Source organism: Balaenoptera physalus, assembly GCF_965194825.1.
Source record: "Balaenoptera physalus genome assembly, chromosome: 13".
NCBI classification, from domain to species: domain Eukaryota; kingdom Metazoa; phylum Chordata; class Mammalia; order Artiodactyla; family Balaenopteridae; genus Balaenoptera; species Balaenoptera physalus.
Genome location: NC_138892.1, coordinates 43,513,118 through 43,537,720, shown reverse-complemented (window position 1 = coordinate 43,537,720; position 24,603 = coordinate 43,513,118). Strand labels below are relative to the sequence as shown.

The 24,603-nt window shown below is 36.3% G+C and overlaps 2 protein-coding genes across 11 annotated transcripts in view; one reads left to right on the top strand and one right to left on the bottom strand.

Moving 5' to 3' along the window:
- Positions 1-957, top strand: part of GLIPR1 (GLI pathogenesis related 1) — a 39,055-nt gene extending 38,098 nt beyond the window's left edge. For all 7 annotated transcript variants that reach the window (XM_082419090.1, XM_082419091.1, XM_082419093.1 and 4 more), the window contains 2 exons: positions 19-45; positions 151-957. In XM_082419090.1, the coding sequence (XP_082275216.1) occupies positions 19-45; positions 151-305 (182 nt within the window). In that variant the 3' untranslated portion in view covers positions 306-957. The remainder of the gene's footprint in view (positions 1-18; positions 46-150) is intronic.
- A 136-nt stretch (positions 958-1,093) lies between these two features.
- Positions 1,094-21,358, bottom strand: KRR1 (KRR1 small subunit processome component homolog). 4 transcript variants are annotated; one of them, XM_082419045.1, is made up of 10 exons: positions 21,210-21,358; positions 10,318-10,490; positions 8,790-8,924; positions 8,468-8,593; positions 8,297-8,380; positions 7,140-7,196; positions 5,264-5,434; positions 3,149-3,226; positions 2,947-3,040; positions 1,094-1,417 (listed from the first exon to the last, which is right to left on the bottom strand). In XM_082419045.1, exons 1-10 carry the CDS (start codon positions 21,292-21,294, stop codon positions 1,275-1,277), a joined length of 1,146 nt encoding a protein of 381 aa, XP_082275171.1. In that variant the 5' UTR covers positions 21,295-21,358; the 3' UTR covers positions 1,094-1,274. The 4 variants fall into 4 exon arrangements, with proteins under 4 accessions (XP_082275171.1, XP_082275173.1, XP_082275172.1 ...); XM_082419047.1 differs by lacking the exon at positions 5,264-5,434; XM_082419046.1 differs by lacking the exon at positions 8,297-8,380.
- Positions 21,359-24,603: the final 3,245 nt, after the last annotated feature.

The following is a 24,603-nucleotide window of genomic DNA, read 5'->3' as shown; positions in this document are numbered from 1 at the left end:
TTTCTTCTGATTTTATAGCTAACCCACAACGAGACAAAGTGACACGTATGTATATAAACCTTAAATTGTATACAGTCATCTATCTGAGCTACGTTACTACTGCATTATGAGGAATAACATTTAAGAGGATATTTTATGTTTGTTTCACAGGTTACTACTCTGTTGTGTTTCCAGACTGGCCAGTATTTCCACGTAACAGATACACATCTCTTTTCCTCATTGTTACTCCACCAATCCTAATACTGAGTGTTATAATTATCAGTTTGGTCAAGCACAAATACCCTCATTTAGTTCTTCTGAACTAATACAATCCGGGGGAAAAAAGCCTCATTAATACATGGCTTTAAAAAATAAATAAAAATTGGGTGTATTTCTAATTTGCAGCAAATCCTTACTCAAAAGAAGCAATGGTTCAATTTCCTAACATTATAAGGTAAACTCATCTTTACGTTCCGCTTTTTATGAAGAAGCATTGTCTTCAGACTGCCACAGCTGCGACTTTCAGTGAGTAACCTATCCCCTGTATGCCTTAGCTTCTAAATATGTAAAATCAGTGAGCTAGATTTAGGTGAGTCCTGGCCCTCGTCAGTAAAAACATTTCTGTATAACCTGTTGCATGCTGCTTCGACTCTAAATATCTGGTTTTCCCTGTTCTCTTGCAAATTTGATGTCTTTCTGGTTTACTACTTCCTCAGACTCATACTGGTACAGTAATTAAGGGAATTAATTTAAAAGGCCTTGCTTTTTTGGATTATGGATTAATCTTGGAACAAAATGTAAAATGAGATTACAAAAAGGGATAAACCTAAATGTTTACTTGTTGCCATTAGAGCACTGGAAAATCTATTTTCCTCAAAACCAAATGCTGGGACATGATTATATTTAAAGACTAACCAATGGCCTCAGACATTGGATTTGATGGATAATTACAGTAGCCACACTGCAAAAATCTTTATATAAACAATCTTAAGAATTACCCCTAAAACCATGCCTAGACAAAACCTGCCTGGAATAGATTAGGTGCAATGCATATAAGCACATATAGACCACCTTCTAGTATAAAATTTTTCAAAAAACATGGAGCATACAATAATTTATAAAGAATTGCTGTTTATATAAACACTGTTATAAAGAACAAAACAAACTCAGAAAAAAGTGATCAGGGTATTACTTCTCATGGATAAGGCAACTAATGCCCTAGTATCTCAAAATCCTTTACAAAAGGAGATAGATAGCTTAATAAATTCTAGCTCAGGGTTTTTTGTTTTTGTATGTTACTTTTTTTTCTTCTTTTTCTTTTCATCTGCTTCCATTTTAAGCTTAACTTCTTCAGCTGTAAGAGCTCCCAGTTTCTTACTCTTTGCTTTCTTAACCTTTTCCTTGATGGCAGCCACATCAATTTTAGTTTCAGTAGAAGCTAAATAAATTAAAAACAATACATGTAATTCTTTAGATTATACCAAATAAAACAAAGAATACATATATAAGACAAAAATTTCAGAGTACTGTTACAACTGAAAGATCATCTTATAAAATATAAAACACTTGCTTAAAGGAAAGTTAGAAATTTCTTCTAACTAGGAGAAAACAAAGTACTTTAAAAATACATTAGTGAAAATATACACGAAAATGGCATTACACTTTAACTATTTGAACCAATTACTGGATTCAACTATATTAAAACTACATTTTTTCCCTTAAATTGTTTGAGATAAGATTTTTATTTATATTCTTTTCCGTATTTTGGAACTTTAGAGTATTCCTTAAAAAACTTAGTTTTCCTAATATTCAATTAATGACTAGTAGTATTTCATTTAACAAGATTTTGGTAATAAAGACAATAATCTGAGAGTATCTGGAGGTCCTCCTAACAGAACCCAACCCCATGTATTTAACACAAAAAGTGTGAACAAACCAGAGAAAAGCAGTGAAAAAAAATGCAACTTTTTCTTATTATTTAAAGAACAGCGCTCAGGACATAAAAGAACCACAAGATAAAATGTCATCAAACAACCCAGCAACTTGAGAGCAGACTTAAAGCCTCCACTAGAGTGGAATAGCTACACTTTAATCAGTAATAAACTGAGATTAAACTAGCTATTGAATACCTAACTGACCGATTGTACAAACTAGAAATTATAATGCTTAAGATATTTTTAACTTTTATATAACCAAGGATCTAAATAGTAGAATACAATACTTTTAAAGCTGTTAACACTGATATAAATTAACAAAATAGTAATGTTACATCTGGCTTTGACCAACAGGTCATGTGCAATGCTGCTGGTGACCTCCCTCCCCTCATTGTGCTACTGACCACTTTGGAGAGTTACCTTACAGAAGAGTACACGTGTTACTAGTGGAAAAGAAAATGCGAAAGAGGAGAAGATGGGTCAAAATGAGGCTAGGAATGAGAAGAAAAGGCATCAGAGTGTTTTCTCTGAGTGTCTTTTTAAAAGCCCCTGAGTAAGAAAGATCGTCCTGCCATTTTGTTGGTGCCTTTTAGCCCAAGTGATGAGAAATCCACGTTAACCATACAGGAATCAAATTTTAAGCCACAGATCACACAAGTAAAGGAAGTACAACTTCTGATAAGCTCTTTTTAAAGGGCATGATAGCAGAGCTCAGGGATCTTACTGTTTTATTTTTACAGAAGATTCACTGCTCTGGTTTATATCTTTCACAACAGAGTCCTTCCTCAGCACAGAGGTCAGGAAGGGACTGTCAATCTGGGATACTCTTAAATAGGCATTAGCTGCTACTAAATTATAAACTATCTCAGTCACCGCTTTTCCCTAGGATTTGTGATTAATGAAATGCTAAGAGAATTGATGAAACACATGGTTATTTCTTAACACTCAAAGAGCTTCAGACAAATCCACTATGGGTTTACTTTTCCTCTAACAGACTTTTACAGCATACCAAGAGTTGGAAAACAAGCATTACCTTCCTTAGGTTTCACAACTGGTTTTTCTTTAGGTGGAATAAACGCTTTGTTTCTTTCCTCTTGTCTCCTACTAAGAGCTTCTGCTTGTTTAGCCTACATCATTAATAAAAAAACTACATTAAAAAACGCTTCTGTAGTTAAATAAGAATTCAAGTATCTATAAACTTTGCAATTAGTGTTGTAAGCTAGACATAGTCTTACCTTTATTGCTTCCATTTTCTGTCTCTTCTTTTGACTTGCCTTCAGAAAGTATTCACCAGTAGCCAATTCTTTATCAATCTGTTGAAATCAGTATTTACAATACATCATAAATAATGTAGATGAGAAGTCAATTCCTAAGAAACTCACAATGACCTTGAGGTAAAGACAGTGGGGTCAAAACTATGATTACTCCATAAAGGTAGCAACATAAAAAGAAGGAAATGTCCTCTAAGCTGACGGGAATATATATGCACAAAAGCATGGAGGTAGGAAAGTAGGTGATGTGTTCATGGAATACACAACAAACTGCTTGAGGTGGGGTGGAAGGTCAATGATTCAGAAAAGTGTGAGAGGAAACTGGAAAGACAGTTTCGGGGAAGCATGAATGACAAGTAAGGGAGGTGGGATATGATTTAGAAATGACTGAAGGTTCCTGAAAAGAGTGAAGAGAGCAAAGTAGCACTTTATAAAAGGTACAGAAGAAAGGAGAAGAGATAAAAGCCTGTTTTAAAAAAAAAAAAAAGGTTGCAGCATACAAAATGAAAAGCAAGAATTGTCAGGATGTGGAGGCTAATTAAGTACTAATTAGACCAAGCAATAGCAAATTCATTAAGTAGATAGTCAACATATAATTAATTGGTCTACCTAAGGTAATGTTCTACTAAACTCTAATACTAAGCTCTCTACAATTACTAACTCACTTAATCCTCATTAACAATTCTTTGAGACAGGTATGATCATTATCCCCATTTTATGTACAAAGAAACTGAGGCATGGATGGGTTAAATAAATTATGCCCATAATTACAGAGCAAGTAAGTGGCAGAATAAGTCAAATGAGACATTGCTGATTCAAGAAGCTTACAGTCATAGAGAAAACAGATAAAAGGACAACTACTAACTACAGTACAGGGCTATACAAAATATATCGGGTGTTACAGAAGCATGGTTTAGTAGCTGGATCACTCCACTTTCCCCCAACTAACACTTTCTTTCTGGCTTCACTTTCTTTGTTTTCCAAAGTAGACCTCAAGATCCAACACTTCCACTGTTTTTTTTTTACTATGATGATCATCATTCCTTTTTTACCTTTGACCTTTCATCAAAACTTCCTGGAAAACTACAAACACAGGGCTGTGGGGAAGACAAGATATAGTACACAAAAAGAGATGGGTTTACATGCTGAGCACAAAGAACTCGTAAAAAGGAAAGACTTTAACATACAGCCAAGGAAGGGAATAATGAAGCAAGACACCTCAGAAGACAGGTGAGGACAGAATTCAAAGAACAGGCAAAGAAAGGATTGATGCAGATGGAAAAAAAAAAATTGTGAGATAAGAGGAAGTTGAAAGAGTTCTTGCCTCGTAGTCTCAAATACTTCTAGTAGATGACATTGCATTTTATTTTACTGGAGTGGGAGGGTGGCTAAAGAATTAAGAGGACACAGAGCTGCCAGAGAATACTGAAGACCTATCTGAGGTTGGAAACGTGAATTTTCAAGGGATATAATCCAAAGATACGACTTTCTTCAGCTATGTTTAGTAGCCACGTTATGGGAAAGAAGTCAAGTTTTAGGACTGATCCAAGTTTTAGTTTTGTTGGGCAGGTGTGATAGAAGAAAAGGGAGTATGAAAGAAAACAGTGATGGGCAAGAGAGAAAAGGAAATTTTAGAAAGGGAATGATGCCAGAAGACAGTTGACAAAATTAGAGGCATTCATGTCTTAAAAAAAGGATAGATATTAGACTTAAGATTTCAAATCCAGAGCAATCATATAGGACATGGTCACATGAATGATGCTAAAGCAGAGTAGAAAGCATTGTGGACTAAATCGTTGAATTTTTTTAAACCATGGAAAATTTATAGTGGCTACAGGTACACAACTGACACCACCCACCTTGACGGAGTTTACACTCACAGTATGAAGCTTCCACTCCCCACCCCCATACGATTAGTTCAAAATAAGCCTATTTACACTTACCTTCAGTTTCTTATATCTCTACACACCCAAACGTACATACACAGACATTCCACCCAAAATATCCTCAAAGTTTCTGACAAAAATAGATTAAAATGGTTTCCCCCTCATGTAAAGAAATTCAACATTTAATACTGACCTGACTTTCTGGCTGTGGTGGTGGGAATGGTGTATACTCCTTCTTAACAGTTTTCTTCTTTGGTTCCTTGCGTTTATTCACATTTTTGTGCTTGAACTGTGGCAAAAATCTTTCCCAACTCTGTGATCTTAACTCAGAATCTTTCGCCAACTCTCGTTTAATCATTAAGGTCTTCAACCATGGCAATATATGAACAAAATAAACTTTTAATTTAATTTAATTTTTTTTAAAGATTTTTTTTTTTGATGTGGACCATTTTTAAAGTCTTTATTGAATTTGTTACAATATTGCTTCTGTTTTATGCTTTTTGGTTTTTTGGCCGTGAGGCATGTGAGATCTTAGCTCTCCGACCAGGGATCGAACCTGCACCCCCTGCATTGGAAGGCGAAGTCTTAACCACTGGACTGCCAGGGAAGTCCCAAACATTTTTAATTTTAGAAGTCGTATGTTTCTCAACCTAAGACATTATCAACATTGTTCCTATAAATAATAAAATTAAAAGGAACAATTCTTAGTCTCTTCAGTAGGATTAAACCAATTCCGGAAAGAAAAAATATATAATCCCAAACATGCATAATTAACCAAGCATCAGAAAACCATTAGAAATTTAGACAGAATTGTTAAAACAAACTGACATGAAAATAAGACTAACTCAGTTTTTCAACCATTATTTCATTAAAACCTTTAAAATTCAACCTAACAATAGCAGGGAGAGTTCTTAATTACTGATGTTTCCTACAAGCAGGTAGCTTTCAGTAGCATCTGAAATATCACAGGGCAAGAAAAAAATAGTTTCTCATGATCAACAAAACGAATGTTTTCACACTTCCCCTACTCCATCTGAATTTTATAGACACTGAAACATCAGAGGATGCAGACTAGGCATCAGATGCAAGACGAGCTCTCTTTATCTTTAATGTCCCAATGTAACTCAAAATCGTTTTTTCACCCCAATCTAAGAGTGACTTTTCAACTTAACTTCATTAAATTCAAGGATTGTTTAACAAATATCCATCATAAAACAAATCATTATGCCATGATTACATTTCCAAGAACAATCATGAACTTTATGCATACAGGGATATAACAGATCTCTTTCGAAGAGCCTGTAATTTGAGTGTTAAATTCCAAAATAGGTTTTAATGCAATCCGAAATATTCCAGACTTTACTTACAGAAAAAGGCAAAATTCAGGACTTCCCCGGTGGTTCAGTGGTAAAGAATCCACCTTCCAATGCAGGGGACACGGGTTCGATCCCTGGTCAGGGAAGATCCCATATGCCCCGGGGCAACTAAGCCCGGGTGCCTCAACAAGAGAGCCCATGCGCCCTGGAGTTGGCGCGCCACTAGAGAAAACCCGCACGCCACAACTATAGAGAAGCCCGTGCGCTGCAACAAAGGATCCTGCGTGCTACAATCAAAGATCCTGTGTGCCGCAACGAAGACTCAACACAGCCAAAAAAAAATCTTTTTAAATAAATTAATTAATTAAAAAAAAAGAAAAAAGCAGAATTGTAAAAGATCACATCTTTAAATATAATATGTGGGCTCATAACCTAAGAAAACTGGATTGGTACCATCTACTACAAATCCTATGAAGCTTATTTTATTTGTATTGGAAGTGAATCACTACATTACACTGTCCCCTTCAATAGCTTTCAAACTGTACTCCAAAGAGACCTAAACTTCCAAAGAAGTAACTATAGGGGACTGGGATAGAGTTGAGTGGGCTGAACTCTACCCCAATTTACCCAAAATAGCTCTGCTTTATCTGTTTTGTATATTAGGCTTTCATAAAAGATTTACTTTCAAGAAAGGTTTCTGTAGCTAAAAACAATTTGATAACCACTGTGTAGTAATATATACTGAACACTCACTTTAATGTTATAAATTGGATGAATATTCTTCATAGTGTCTAGGACTACTTTTCGAACCTGAAATTTGCAAAGAAAAATGAATCAGTCATGTATAAAGATTTTGGTGAACTAGGTAGACGAGGATTAATATAACACAAAATAGCCTATGAACCAGGCAATGGCTACAAAATTGGGTACTGCAGTCCCTTCAACTGTTCTGAGTGGCTTCTAGATCTTTCATAATAGTCAACCTCCCTTGGATACAATGAAGTCTCTCAACTTTACTGATAAAAAGCTATACACAGAATTAACACAACACTCTGGAGCTGTAAAATTTAGGGGGAAGAGGGCTGGATTTAGAGTTAGAAAATATGCACTCAAAGAGTGGGACTGCCACTTCATACGGCAAAGGCACTTAATTTTCCTATTCTAGCTTTTTCATTTGTAATATGGAAATAAAACTACTTTAAGGATCTGTCATAAGAATTAAATAATATATTTAGATTCTACAAAACTGTGAAATATTCAAAATATTTAAGTTATTATTGCCCCATGAGAAAAAAGCAGATAACTTATGAAAAAGAGGTCCAATAGAATTAAGGTTAAAGGCCCTGGAAAGCAAGTAAGACCTCGCTGCCAGATACAGACAACAAAAGCCTCAAAAGGAGTTAATAGAAACAGTATCTGCTCCACAGATTTTCTCATAACATCTGACAAGCTAAAGAAGATGTTCATAAAAACATTAACATTCAAAGAAAATATATCTTAAAGGAAGTTTTCTGAGCCTGACCTGTACTGGCTGAATACATTACTGCAAAGAACAAGATCTGTTCAATTCTCCAGTCATTTAAATGCATGTAATTACTTCGTGTTTCTTATGTTTGCTACAGACTGAGACCTTAAATGCCCACTTAAAATTTGAGTGGAGGGAGTAATGATGTGCAGACCTCCTAATTCAGAAATGGATCTCTCTTCAGTTACCAAACGTTGGCCATAAATGTTAGGGTCCAGGAAATTACATGAATTCCCTCAAATTACAAGAAGAATTTACTAATGGAAAATCAAACAAAGCATATTCTAAAAATACATATATAAAACAATATATTATCCAATGAACTACTATATTATTTCATTTAGTCTCTGTGGAAAATTAACTGAAGAGAACAAATAGTTCTCACCTCTTTTAAGCCACTAAAAGGTCCAATGGCTGAAACCGTGTTCCCCTGTACCATAATGTAACAGTTTGTTAAGAGTTCCAACGCCTATATCAAAAGAGCAATAAGTTGAAGTTCAGTACACTTAAAAACTAACAAAAAAGGAAGACATACTTTTTCACTAATAAAAAGTACCTTCAACGTAGATCCTTTGGGACCAATAAGCCGTTGTCTTCTTTTTACAAATCTTTCTTTATTTCTTACTAAAGAACCTATTTTAATGATGTCACATGCAACATCATCCTGAAGAATTCGTACTGCCTTTTGGGAAAATAAAAAAGAATACCCCATCAATATTCTTGACAAGTACATATCTTCTCCAAGCCAAGAAATTTAAGCACAAAATGATATTTAAGCACAAAAACGAAAACTTTATGGTGCAGGAGGGGACACAGTGCTATATATTGTCTCTAATGTTGATGCAAATAAAGCAAAGTCTCTGTAAGTCTAAATTTACCTGTTCAAATGAAACACTCCTTGCTAACAGCTTTATTAGGTCTCTGGCCCTAACGATGATATATGGATCAAATGTCTTCTTTGTTGTACAGACAGTCATGCTGCCCTCGATCAGGTCCAGGGTTGCATTAACATGCTACAATACAAAGAGAGCAAACAAGCAGTTGTCTGAAAATGATTTCAATTTTAGATAATTACAGAGCCGATCCTAACCAAATTAATAATTTCTGTGCCATTAAGCTATCTCAAAATTCATTAACTCCCTCCTTGAAGAAGCTAGAAAGTTAATGTAAATAATGAATACTTGATTACTTTTAGACTTCAAAAAATATTAAAAACTCAGGCAATTGAAAACATTTATAATTGGCTTTAGAATAATTTATACTTATTGGAATAAAGATTATCTCTAGTTTAAAATATATATATCAATCAAAATGAGACTACATTTAAAAATTAAGGTAAAAATGTAAAGCTATATAATTTCCCTACCCTGGCTGGATCCAGCTCTAATCTCCAATCTGCTCCCTAGACTGAGAATGGACTTTCCCTTTCAAACTTTTTTCTAGCTGGTTTGTATTAGCTAAATACAAAGTAAAAACAAATTATCATAGGTTTAAAAATAAAAGCAGTGATTATGATTACTACAGTGATTAAAACTATGCATTAATTTTCAAATGGAAGAATCAAATTGCAACAAAGCAAATAAAAATGCTGTTTTCTAACTTGTGAGCATAATCTGAAGAATATTTCAATATAGTGAATGATGAACAATTAAACCTAAGGTTAGGTGTTTATGAGTTTACAAAAAAAACACAAAAATTGAGTCTAATCTCCACTGTAGACAGCTGTAAAACATGCCTGCAGTTTGCTAAACCACCCTCACACCTAATGGGCACAAATGACTCTAGAGCAGTGCCAAAGCTGAGAAATACATTTTCTATCAATCTAGTGTACACACACACACAGGTGAACCAAAAGCTTCATAAAATGATACTTATCCTTACCACATGTGATACACTGATGTATTTTTTTCTGAAGGCTCATTATATCCACTAAATTGACTTCTTGATTCACTAAGGGGTCTCAATCCAGTTTGAAAAATAAAATCAAATACACTGCTCTAAGGGCACGGCAGAGGAAAGTTGGTCACATCCACATCTTTCATTTACAATGAAAAGATAAACAATGCCAGGAGTATGCCTCAGCTCAAACTGTATAGGTTCATGGCAACCATTATAGCAGAGAGTAGACTAGACATTCTGAAATTTGGAGTTCACAAGTGAGTTTCAGACCATCTGTGAATCCCCTAAATATTTAAAGGCATGTGAATTTTTCCAAGTAATCTATTATTCACAAAACTAAAAATGACCTGTAAGGATAAAGCTTACCTAGTCTGTTTAAAATATCAAAGGAATCAAATTAACCAGCTATGGTAGCACCTTTAAAAAAAAATCCATCAGCACACATTCAGTTACTTAAAAGATATAAGCAAAAACAAAATCTCAAAGAAATACATAAGATATGCATACATGTTCACTCAAGGCTTTCTGTACCAATGGCCAGCACTCTTTCAAGTAAGCCTCTCTATATTTTGGAAACAAAGTTGCAAAACTGCTCTCCTCCAAGAGTCCTCTGGGATTGTCCTCTTTGGAAAAAGCTGGCTCCTTCCAACCATCAGGAACAGTGAGGAGTTCTGATTCATCTACAAAGGGGGAAAAAATCTATACATCAGATTTAACTTCTTTTGGACACTTTCTGAACACTTGTATGCATACATTCACAAGCTTCCCAATACTCTCCATTTCCTTTTCCCCTGCTTTTTATATTATTCAACAGTCCAAGAACATGCCTCTGTCATTATCACCAAAATACTGTATTAAAATTGTATGTTGGGGCTTCCCTGGTGGCGCAGTGGTTGAGAGTCTGTCCGCCAATGCAGGGGACACGGGTTCGGGCCCTGGTCTGGGAGGATCCCACATACCGCGGAGCAACTGGGCCCGTGAGCTACAATTACTGAGCCTGCGCGTCTGGAGCCTGTGCTCCACAACAAGAGAGGCCACGAAAGTGAGAGGCCCACGCACCGCGATGAAGAGTGGCCCCTGCTTGCCACAACTAGAGAAAGCCCTTGCACAGAAACGAAGACCCAACACAGCCATAAATAAATAAATAAATTTAAAAATATAAAAGAAAATTGGCTACAACCCCGACACAATAGCATTAAAAAAAAAAATTGTATTTCAGGCGTCTCATAAGACAAAGTTCCTTAAGAGCAAGGACTCTTCTTCGATCCACACTTATTGGCATACACCTGGTACACAGTCAATACTCACAAACTTCTACTGCACCACACTATCTTAGAGTTGAAGATCCAAACACCATTTTGTTTACATTACTATTTTAAATATAAGTAACCTTTCAGATTCAATGAAGTGCAGCCTATGTGTATATATATATATGTGCATGTGTGTGTACATAAAACTTTCAAAAGTTTGAGCCCCGTGTACCCTTTCAGTTAATATTCACTAGTACAGGGTTTTAGGTTTTGCAAAGAGCTTTCACGTGCCTTATTTCTGTATACTCACAACTACAAAAGGTAGGAAGAACTGGTATTATTATTCCCATTTTATAAAAGATATTCAGTTCAAAAAGTTTAAGTGACTTGTGTAAGGGAATATGAAGCTCAGTCTAGGTCTCCTCTCACTAGAACAAAATGCCTCCTAAGGGCTATAAATTATTTCCCATATCATTTATCAAAACTCCTGGTCCTGGATTTTAAGAATCTCTTAAATCCAACAGCTGTACTTTAATTCAGTACTACTCAAAGATATGATCCATAGGCCTGCACCACCAGCATAAACTGAGCGTTTGTTAGAAATGCAGTTCTTGGGCTCCATCCAGACCTACTAAATGTGAAGCTCTGGGATGAAGCCCAGGAATCTTTCTTAACAGTCTCATGAGAAGATTCCTATGCATGCTAAAGTTTAAGAAGGAGATCTTATAGTTCATGTTATCCACTCCAGTCAGGTAAACTTGCTTTCTGTTTCTTATACTCACATCTACTTTGTTACTTCTGGTTCAAATCACAGAGAATTAGCTAGTTTTATTTATCATTCACTTCTCAATATCCCCCCGCAAAACCCTCAAATTCTACAATAGTGATTACTTAAAATGCATATCTGACCAAGATCCTACCCAATTTAAACACTTCAATGGTTATGCATTAAAAAAAAACAAAGAAAAAAAAAACCCACTGGCTAAGGAAATAAACAGGAGTTTCACAATAGAGGAAGTACAAATAGCCCCAAAACATGTAAAGATGTGTAACCTCATTAGTACTCAGGAAAGTTTGAATTGAAACTACAACCAGATATGATTTCACACTTAACAAAATGACAGAAATTCAAAATTCAGATAACAGCAAGTGTTAGTGCTCATCTACTGATAATGGGAGTGTAAAGCGGCACAACTCCTTTGGGAAGATTTAGCATTATTTGCGCATCCCCTACCCTACAATTCAAGGATTCCAATCCCATGTAAGGTATATAACCAGAGAAACTCTCTAACATGTCAACCAGGAAGTATGTAGACAGATATTTATACCACATTGTTTATAATAACAAACAATAGGAACAATCCAAATGTCCAGCAACATTAAAATGAAAATATAGAGATAGCCTCATCCACCAGAGGGCAGACAGCAGAAGCAAGAAGAACTACAATCCTGCAGCCTGTGGAACAAAAACCACATTCACAGAAAGATAGACAAGATGAAAAGGCAGAGGGCTACGTACCAGATGAAGGAACAAGATAAAACCCCAAGAAAACAACTAAATGAAGTGGAGATGGGCAACCTTCCAGAAAAAGAATTCAGAATAATGATAGTGAAGATGATCCAGGACCTCGGAAAAAGAATGGAGGCCAAGATCGAGAAGATGCAAGAAATGTTTAACAAAGACCTAGAAGAATTAAAGAACAAACAAACAGAGATGAACAAAACAATAACTGAAATGAAAACTACACTACAAGGAATCAACAATAGAATAACTGAGGCAGAAGAACGGATAAGTGACCTGGAAGACAGAATGGTGGAATTCACTGCTGTGGAACAGAATACAGAAAAAAGAATGAAACGAAATGAAGACAGCCTAAGAGACCTCTGGGACAACATTAAACGCAACAACATTCGCATTACAGGGGCCCCAGAAGGAGAAAAGAGAGAGAAAGGACTGGAGAAAATATATGAAGAGATTATAGTCGAAAACTTCCCTAACATGGGAAGGAAATAACCACCCAAGCCCAGGAAGCGCAGCGAGTCCCACAGAGGATAAACCCAAGGAGAAACACGCCGAGACACACAGTAATCAAATTGGCAAAAATTAAAGACAAAGAAAAATTATTGAAAGCAAGGGAAAAACGACAAACAACATACAAGGGAACTCCCATAAGGTTGGCAGCTAATTTCTCAGCAGAAACTCTACAAGCCAGAAGGGAGTGGCATGATATGCTTAAAGTGATGAACGGGAAGAACCTACAAGCAAGATTACTCTCCCAGCAAGGATCTCATTCAGATTTGATGGAGAAATCAAAAGCTTTACAGACAAGTAAAAGCTAAGAGAATTAAGCACCATCAAACCAGCTCTACAACAAATGCTAAAGGAACTTCTCCAAGTGGGAAACACAAAAGAAGAAAAGGACCTACAAAAACGAACCCAAAACAATTAGAAAAATGGTCATAGGAACATACATATAGATAATTATCTTAAATGTGAATGGATTAAATGCTCCAACCAAAAGACAAAGGCTTGCTAAACGGATACAAATACAAGACCCATATATATATGCTGTCTACAAGAGACCCACTTCAGACCTGGGGACACATACAGACCAAAAGTGAGGGGATGGAAAAAGATATTCCATGCAAATGGAAATCAAAACAAAGCTGGAGGGGCTTCGCTGGTGGCGCAGTGGTTGAGAATCTGCCTGCCAATGCAGGGGACACGGGTTCAAGCCCTGGTCTGGGAAGATCCCACATGCCGCGGAGCGACTAGGCCCGTGAGCCACAACTGCTAAGCCTGAGCGTCTGGAGCCTGTGCTCCACAACAAGAGAGGCCGCGATAGTGAGAGGCCCGCGCACCGTGATGAGGAGTGGCCCCCACCTGCCGCAACTAGAGAAAGCCCTCGCACAGAAATGAAGACCCAACACAGCCATAAATAAATAAATAAATAAATAAATAAATAAATAAATAAATAAAATTTAAAAAAAAAAGCTGGAGTAGCAATACTCATATCAGATAAAATAGACTTTAAAATAAAGAATGTTACAAGAGACAAGGAAGGACACTACATAACGATCAAGGGATCAATCCAAAAAGACATAACAATTATAAATATATATGCACCCAACACAGGAGCACCTCAATACCTAAGGCAACTGCTAACAGCTATAAAAGAGGAAATCGACAGTAACACAATACTAGTGGGGGACTTTAATACCTCACTTACACCAATGGACAGATCATCCAAAATGAAAATAAATAAGGAAACAGAAGCTTTAAATGACACAATAGACCAGATAGATTTCACTGATATTTATAGGACATTCCATCCAAAAACAGCAGATTACACTTTCTTCTCAAGTGCACATGGAACATTCTCCAGGATAGATCACATCTTGGGTCACAAACCAAGGCTTAGTAAATTTAAGAAAATTGAAATCATATCAAGCATCTTTTCTGACCACAATGCTATGAGATTAGAAATGAATTATGGGGAAAAAAACGTAAAAAACACAAACACATGGAGGCTAAACAACATGTTACTAAATAACCAAGAGATCACTGAAGAAATCAAAGAGGAAATCAAAAAATACCTAAAGACAAATGACAATGAAAACACGACGATCCAAAACCTATAGGATGCAGCAAAAGCAGTTCTAAGAGGGAAGTTTATAGTTATACAAGCCTACCTCAGGAAACAAGAAAAATCTCAAATAAACAATCTAAACTTACACCTAAAAGAACTAGAGAAAGAAGAACAAACAAAACCCAAAGTTAGCAGAAGGAAAGAAATCATAAAGATCAGAGTAGAAATAAATGAAATAGAAACAAAGAAAACAATAGCAAAGATCAATAAAACTAAAAACTGGTTCTTCGAGAAAATAAACAAAATTGATAAACCATTAGCCAGACTCATCAAGAAAAAGAGGGAGAGGACTCAAATCAATAAAATTAGAAAGGAAAAAGGAGAAGTTACAACAGACACTGCAGAAATACAAAGCTTCCTAAGAGACCACTACAAGCAACTCTATGCCAATAAAATGGACAACCTGGAAGAAATGAACAAATTCTTAGAAAGGTATAACCTTCCAAGACTGAACCAGGAAGAAATAGAAAATATAAACAGACCAATCACAAGTAATGAAATTGAAACTGTTATTAAAAATCTTCCAACAAACAAAAGTCCAGGACCAGATGGCTTCACAGATGAATTCTATCAAACATTTAGAGAAAAGCTAACACCCATCCTTCTCAAACTCTTCCAAAAAATTACAGAGAAAGGAACACTCCCAAACTCATTCTATGAGGCCACCATTACCCTGATACCAAAACCAAAGATACTACAAAAAAAGAAACTTACAGACCAATATCACTGATGAATATAGATGCAAAAATCCTCAACAAAATACTAGCAAACAGAATCCAACAACACATTAAAAGGATCATACACCATAATCAAGTGGGATTTATCCCAGGGATGCAAGGATTCTTCAATATACACAAATCAATCAATGTGACACACCATATTAACAAATTGAAGAATAAAAACCATATGATCATCTCAATAGGTGCAGAAAAAGCTTTTGACAAAATTCAACACCCATTTATGATAAAAACTCTCCAGAAAGTGGGCACAGAGGGAACCTACCTCAACATAATAAAGGCCATATATGACAAACCCACAGCAAACATCATTCTCAATGGTGAAAAACTGAAAGCATTTCCTCTAAGATCAGGAACAAGACAAGGATGTCCACTCTCACCACTATTATTCAACATAGTTCTGTAAGTCCTAGCCACGGCAATCAGAGAAGAAAAAGAAATAAAAGGAATACAAATTGGAAAAGAAGAAGTAAAACTGTCACTGTTTGCAGGTGACATGATACTATATATAGAGAATCCTAAAAATGCCACCAGAAAACTACTAGAGCTAATCAATGAATTTGGTAAAGTTGCAGGATACAAAATTTTTTTTTCTTGTTTTATTTTTTATTTTGACCCCGTTTACTTTTTAAATTAAATTTTCATTTGAGATCATTGTAGAGTCACATAAAGTTAAGAAATAGAGAGGAATCCTGTATTGTTCACCCTGTTCTCCCCAATGGTAAAATTTCACATAACTATAGTACAGGATATTGACATTGACACAATCCTTTGATATTATTCAGATATCACTAGTTTCATGCATGTAATCACCACCACAGTCATGACAAAAAGCAGTTTCATTGTCGCAAGCATCTCTTGTGCTGCCCCTTTATAACTACATCTATCTCCTTCAACTACCCTCATTCCTAACCCCTGGCAACCACTAATCTGTTCATCTGTATAATTTTGGCATTTCAGAAATGTTATATAAATGGAATCATATAATATATAGTCTTTGGGGATTGGCTTTTCTCAGTCTGCATAATTTTCTGAAGATACATCCAAGTTTTTGCAAGTACCAATGGCTTGTTCCTTTTTATTGCTGAGTAATATTCCATGGTATGGATGAACCAGTTTGTTTAACAATTTACCCATTGAAGGACATTTGGGATGTTTCTAGTTCTAGGCTATTACAAGTAAAGCTTCTGTGAACATTCACATACAGGATGCTGTGTGAATATAAGTTTCATTTGTCTGGGATAAATGTTCATGTTCAAGAATGCAATTGCTGGGTCATACGGCAATTGCACATTTAGTTGTATAAGAATTTGCCAAACTCTTTCCCAGAGTGGTTGTATCATTTTTAAGGTCCTATTAGCAATGTATGAATGATCCAGTTTCTCCACATATTCTCCAGCATTTGCTGTTATTTTTTTAATTTTAGTCATTTCAATAGGTATGCAGTGATATCTCTTTGAAGCTTACATTTGCATTTCCCTAATAGCTAATGATGTCAAACATCTATTCATGTGCTTATTTGCCACCTGTACATACTTTTTTTTGTTCACACACACACACTGTATTTTATTTTTACAAGAGAAAAATAAACTGACACCAAGCATTGTAAATGGATGACCACAACAAAAGCAACAATGATTGCAATTACCAAACACGAAACACACTCATACTATGTCATAATATTGATATTCAGTCCAGTAATCCTCCACTGTAACAGGTCCTTTACTTTGCAGTTAAAATTGATTTGTATATTTTTTGCCTCTGAGTCCTTGTGGGATTTTTTTTTTTAATTCACACAGAAAATTAATGCACAGCAATCTTTTGCACTCCTATACACTAATGGTGAAAAATCTGAAAGAGAAATTAAGGAAACACTCCCATTTACCACTGCAACAAAAAGAATAAAATACCTAGGAATAAACCTACCTAGGGAGACAAAAGACCTGTATGCAGAAAACTGTAAGACACAAATGAAAGAAATTGAAGATGATACCAAAAGATGGAGAGATATACCATGTTCTTGGATTGGAAGAATCAATATTATGAAAATGACTATACTACCCAAAGCAATCTACAGATTCAATGCAATCCCTATCAAATTACCAATAGCATTTTTTATGGAAGTAGAACAAAAAAATCTTAAAATTTGTATGGAGACACAAAAGACCCCGAATAGCCAAAGCAGTCTTGAGGGGAAAAAAACAGAGCTAGAGGAATCAGACTGACTTCAGACTATACTACAAGGCTACAGTAATCAAGACAATATGGTACTGGCACAAAAACAGAAACATAGATCAATGGAACAAGATAGAAAGCTCAGCGTTAAACCCACGCACCTATGGTCAACTAATCTATGACAAAGGAGGCAAGGATATACAATGGAAAAAAGGCAGTCTCTTTAATAAGTGGTGTTGGGAAAACTAGACAGCTACATGTAAAAGAATGAAATTAGAACACTCCCTAACACCATACACAAAAATAAACTCAGAATGGATTAGAGACCTAAATGTAAGACCAAACACTATAAAATTCTTAGAGGAAAACATAGAAAGAACACTCTTTGACATAAATCACAGCAAGATCTTTTTTGATCCACCTCCTAGAATAATGGAAATAAAAACAAAAATAAATGGACCTAATGAAACTTCAAAGCTTTTGCACAGCAAAGGAAACCATAAACAAGATGAAAAGACAACCCTCAGAATGGGAGAAAATATTTGCAAACGGATCAACGGACAAAGGATTAATCTCCAAAGCTCTTATATAAAGAGCTCATGCAGCTCAATGTTAAAGAAACAAACAACCCAATACAAAAATGGGCAGAGGACCTAAATAGACCTTTCTCCAAAGAAGACATACAGATAGCCAGGAAGCACATGAAAAGCTGCTCAACATCACTAATTATTAGAGAAATGCAAACCAAAACTATAATGAGGTATCACTTCACACCTGTTAGAATGGGCATCATCAGAAAATCTACAAACAACAAATGCTGGAGAGGGTGTGGAGAAAAGGGAACCCTCTTGCACTGTTGGTGGGAATGTAAATTGATACAGTCACTATGGAGAACAATATGGAGGTTCCTTAAAAAACTAAAAATAGAATTACCATATGCTCCAGCAATCCCACTACTGGGCATATACCCAGAGGAAACCATAATTCAAAAAGACGCATGCACCCTGATGTTCACTGCAGCACTATTTACAATAGCCAGGTCCTGGAAGCAACCTAAATACCCATCAAAAGACGAATTGATAAAGAAGTTGTGGTACATATATACAGTGGACTATTAGCCATAAAAAGGAACGAAATTGGGTCATTTGTTGAGACGTGGATGGATCTAGAGACTGTCATACAGAGTAAGTCAGAAAGAGAAAAACAAATATCGTATATTAACACATGTATGTGGAACCTAGAAAAATGGTACAGATGAACCGGTTTGCAGGGCAGAAGTTGAGACACAGATGTAGAGAACAAACGTATGGACACCATGTGGGGAAAGCCGCGGGGGGGTGGGGATGGTGGTGTGATGAATTGGGCGATTGGGATTGACATGTATACACTGATGTGTATAAAACTGATGACTAATAAGAACCTGCTGTATAAAAAAATAAATAAAATAAAATTAAAAAATTTTTTAAAAACCGAATACTAAACTTACTTTGGGTTATTTGTATGGAAATGTATTAATATAAATGTTTCAGACATTACATGAAGTTCCTAAAAATCTTATATGTTCTGGTATAATGTTGTAAGTCATAATTCTAGTTATAATTTTAAAATGTATATCTCAGAAATAACTAAATTTCCCTGTCAATAGCATTATTATGAACTTTCATCAAATCTTTAACCGTGGTCATTTTTAAGTCTTTTGTCATTTACAGACAGTTCTGGGTGTTCTCTAATGCTTTTGCAAAAGTGTTCCTATAAAAGGGTTTCATCTTCAAGGAATTCATGGAAAAGACTCTGACAAGTACAGGTTTCTGGTAACTGACTATACTGCTGAACTGAAGGAATAAGTATTTTCAGAACTCTAATGGAAAACTGATGAATTCATAAAAGTGCTAACAAAAGATCAAGATGAAAAAAAATTACATGGGACTGAGTGTACTGATGAGGATGATTATAATTTTTGTGACTTTCTGTTTGAAGAAAGAAAAAGACACTGTCAAACGTTGTTTAAATTGTATTGCTTTTGTGGATTTAAAGTGGGTTTATAATTGTATATTATATTTAGTATAAAAATAGAATGTAAAAAAAAAAAAAAAAAAGACACATGCACCCCAATGTTCATTGCAGCACTGTTTACAATAGCCAGGTCATGGAAGCAACCAAAATACCCATTGACAGACGAATGGATAAAGAAGATGTGGTACATATATACAGTGGAATATTACTCAGCCATAAAAAGGAACGAAATTGGGTCATTTGTTGAGATGTGGATGTATCTAGAGACTGTCATACAGCGTGAAGTAAGTCAGAAAGAGAAAAACAAATATCGTATATTAAGGCATATATGTGGAACCTAGAAAAATGGTACAGATTAACTGCTTTGCAGAGCAGAAATTGAGACACAGATGTAGGGAACAAACGTATGGACACCAACGGGGGAAAGTGGCGGGGGGGTGGAGGTGGTGGTGTGATAGAAAAAAAAAAAAAAAGAAAATATAAATTAGCCTGTATTCATACAAGGGAACATCATACAGTAGGGAAAAGAATAAACTACAGCTACAAGTATTGCCCTGATTGAAAAATAACAACAAAGTTTAGCCTAAGAAGCAAGACACAAAAGAATATCTACAATCCTTTCTCATTCATGTAAAATTCAAAAACTGACGAAATTAAAACATTTTGTGCATAGGTGGTAAAGATTATGAAAAAAGAAAACAGAATAATCAACACGATTCAGAATGGTTACTTTAGGGCACGTAGGGGGCTTTGGGGGTATGGTAATGCTCTATTCTACTTAACGGTCTGAGTGATCCTTTTCACCTGTTGGTTTTATTCTTTAACCTGCATATATACTCTCCTCTCTGCCATACACTTAATTAAAACAACAGCGAATCACGTTTAATATGTCCCTTATGCCTACAGAATGAGAGTTCAAGGTTTTTAACACTTCCAGTAAGTCTGGTTGAGCAGGCCCCGAGCTATTTCTCTGGCCTCTCTTTCTGTCAATCATACAGAAGTTAATGGATAAAACAAGATTGCAAAGCAAGAGAGTAATTAACGCAGTTGAAAGAACAGGAACTGTGTTGGCTAATACTTCAACAACGTGATAAACAGGAACAATATATAAACGTTCCAAAATTTCTTCACTGGCTGACAAACTAGCGCTAAAGACACGCCTGGTATCTCCTTCTATCACTATGTCTATCTCAGTCCTTCATTATCACTCTATCACTCGTTCACTCATACGCATAACGACCTCCTACTCCCACCTCATCCCATCCCTCATTCTGCCAGCGATTTCCAGACACCGCCGCGAGTTTAAGGTCCCGAAGCGCCTTCCTCATCCCTTCACAGAAGACGCATCCAGCAAGACCCCTACGTTGGGGGCTTCCAGCAAAAGCGATTAGTTAGGAACACGCGGCCGGCACCATACAGGCCAGTCGTTCCTGCGAGTCCGGCCAACAACCCCAACCTTCAGCAATTACAGGTACTTAACTTCAAGGCGGCGTTACACGTTCCCAGCCAGCGAAAGGAAAAAACCCCAACTCAAAACCCCCAAACCCCAGTCTTTGGTTTTCAAACAACCTCACCTCGGCTCTCCGGCTTCGGCTTCTGGCTACGAAATTCACTTTTCCTAGACGCTGTAGCTGGCCCGCCCTGCTTGGAAGACGCCATCTTCAAACTGCTTCCGGTGCTACCGGAAGTGAACCCTTTCTTAAAACCTACCGGCTAAAATCCCCGCGCTCAAAATGAGTTCCGGAGAACTCAGACGAGATCTGCGCAGTCTCCGTGCGTGCGTAAGCTGGAGCCCGCGTATTTGCATAAACTACTACGCTTCTCCCGCGGAGCCAATGGCGAGCTGGAGACGTCTCTTCCCGGACGCACTGCAACTACGGAGTTTCACAGCATGCTGGGAATTGTAGTTTAGCACTGGGGGTGAGTCGGGGACGGTTTTATCTATTTTTTTCTCGTGGCCTCAGGGTCTAACGCGGAACGCATTTAGCCAGAGTGCAACCTGAATCTTATTGATATCACTCGTTCACTCATTCGATAAATATTTATATGATCGACCAATATGTGCTAGGCGTTGGGAGGTGGTACAGATATGAGAATATATGGTCCATGACGGCAAGAAGCGACAGTAATAGCTACCATTTATTGTGAGACTACTTTGTGCCGGGCACTTTATTTGCATTATTTCTAATCCTTAAAACAAAAACAAAGTTAAAACTTCTCTAAGGTTGATTTTTTTTTGGAAAGTAAGCTTTCAAAGTCATTGCTTCTGATGGTTACTTTCTAGGATCGTGGCGTTTCTCTTTGTAAGCCAGAGGTGTAGTAACTAAGCGACCCTTCTGAAGTTTTTCACCTAGCCTAACATTTCCCCAAATGACTAACTCCTGTCTATCCCAACACTGCATATATAGCTGACGTCAAGATGTGAGGTTCATCTCTACTACAAATCTTTATACTTCTCGGAACCTAAAAGTTCTTACACACGATAAAGGTAAGACTTCTTTTGATGAATTGTCTTATTGCTTGCCGTTTTAAAATTTTTCGGCAGCACAAATAGGGAAAGTGTTTGATAGGTTGAATTTCTTGCATTAGTGAAATGGGGAACGTTTATCTGAAAATCACCCTCTTGTATCTTCTATAAAAGATTTTCTTTTATAAGGTACATGAATAAAATAGACAATTACTTAGGGACAGAAAATCACGAGACACATAATTATGTAAAGGTTTTTGCTTTTATCCTGTGTGTCTTCTAAATGACAGGCAGTGATTTTATCCCTATATTCTTAGCAATTTGCTAAAATTTAAAAAAAAATTCTTTTTAAAAAGGACAAATCCCTAAAACCTAAAATAGAACAAATAGCAGCAGGTGAATGTTATAAAGTGAGAAGCAACAGCTTCAGTGTTTCCAGAAACCCTATGAGGCAGGTTTTTGGTATCCTTATTTTAAGGAACTCAGTCACTAGTAAGTGGAGAGCTAGACTTCAGGTCCAAGCAGTCTGACCTTTAATAGCTCCAGAAAGGCTACTATACCAAAAGGATTAGTTGTTGCAAATATGTTGGCAGGAGGACTCGGTTTTCTGCCTCATAGCTTTTGGACTTGAGCTGCAGTATCGACTCCCTTGGGTCTCCAGCCTGCTGGCCCACCCTGCCAAAAGCCCACATTTTGGACTATCCATGCCTCCATAATCACCTAAGTAATTATATATTCTGTGTCTCTGGAGAACCCTGACAAATATAGCAATTTATAGTAGAGCAAATCCAAACGACTGATGAACATGACACTCTACCTCACTGTCAGAAAAGCACAGAGACATAACAATAAAATATCACTTCTCACCCACTACATTGGTAAAAAAAACATATATATATAAAATATTTTTTAAATGATAATCTGCTGAAGGAAAGAACTCTCATATACTGTTGGTAGAAAGGTAAACTGTTACTGCCTTTTTGCAAAGCAACTATCAATATAAAGTATACAGGTAATGTTCCACAGTAATTCCACTCCTGGGAAACTGTCAACTAGAAATAAAGCACCATTCCATTAGGATGTATGTACAATGGTGTTGATTACTGCCTTGTATAGAACTAGTTCTGTGAAAGGTACTTTGGAGCCATACTGACTAGTTTGCCATCTACTAGCTATACAGCCTTGGGCAAGTTTCTTATCCACTCCTGTTCAGTTTCCTGCAATGGCGAGAATAACCTTAATTCAGTGACTTTATACACATAAAATGCTTACAAAAAAATGCTCTGCATGTGGTACACACTCAGTAGGTGTTAGCTATTATTTTTTTACTGTGGCAAAAAAGTAAAATCATCTTGACTATCAATTAGGGATATAGTTAAATAAATTGGTGTTGCCTTCATAACTGTGAGATATTATGCAGCCATTCATGAGAATTAATTAAATCTATATGGAGAGATTACCTAGAGGCATTGAGGGATAAAAGCCAGATACAGAAAGATGGGATAATTATATATATAGGGAGAGAATAATTATAATTATATATACATGTATATAATTATCCCACTTTTATGAAGCAAACCATTCATTCATTTAACATATTTATTGAGCATCTATAATGCTGCAGACACTGTTTTAAATACTTGGTTCTGTTCTTTGTTCTGGACATAATAATAATTATGTGTGTGTATGTGATTATACAATGAACAAAGATTTGGAAGGATACACATTAAGCTTTCAAGGCTACCTTAAGGATGAAGGCGATTAGAAAAGAAAAAGGAACTAGGCAAAAAGACTAAAAAAAATAGACGTCCATGATAAAACAGCAGGCATATGAATCTATTTATGTAAAACTGTCCATATGTTTGTGCGCTCCTGTGCTCATAAGGAAGTCTATGAAAAAACGGTCACCAAACTGTTGACTATGTTACCTCTCCATATAGAGACATTTCAAAGGATGGCAATTTAAGTAGCAGTACAATGTAAATCAGTCACAATTTACATCATTTTATTTTAACTTCCTTGGATATCTGAATATAAATATGTACTCAGATCTGCAAGGTTATTTCCAGAAATTGCACAAACAACACTAAAAGGGGAAAGCAAAATCGCTGTCTCTAGAGTTTCCTGGCACAAATCAGGCTGGGAAGGTCTCTCTGGCAGGCAGACCCATTTTGGTTTTGACTTCTCCCCTCCTTGGCCTGTTAAGCAACCTAGACCCACATGCGGCTATCCTCCTATAGATGATACCTTTCACCAGTTCTTACCCTGCTTTTTCATTTTCCCATGAAAAGCAAATTGGCCTCACAACTCTCCTTTGGAATTAGAGACCTTAATTCCCACAAAATTAACCCAGAGGGTAATGGGCAGAGAAGTCAGGATGTGTGGCTTGACAATGTCAGGGGTGTCCATTTATTTCTTACTTTAAAAAGCAAAAAAAAGTAGGCAAATAAGTGTGATTTGTTTTCCATTTAACATTTCTATACTCACTTATCAGAGATAAA

Bases quoted from the DNA above. Each gene is read 5' to 3' on its own strand.
- KRR1 (XM_082419045.1), bottom strand. From the start codon at position 21,294: ATGGCGTCTTCCAAGCAGGGCGGGCCAGCTACAGCGTCTAGGAAAAGT. The intron at 8,594-8,789 runs GTAAATTTAGAC...TTTTCCCAAAAG, and splicing joins GGAGTGTTTCATTTGAACAG to GCAGTACGAATTCTTCAGGA. The intron at 8,381-8,467 runs GTACTTTTTATT...CTTTTGATATAG, and splicing joins CCAAAGGATCTACGTTGAAG to GCGTTGGAACTCTTAACAAA.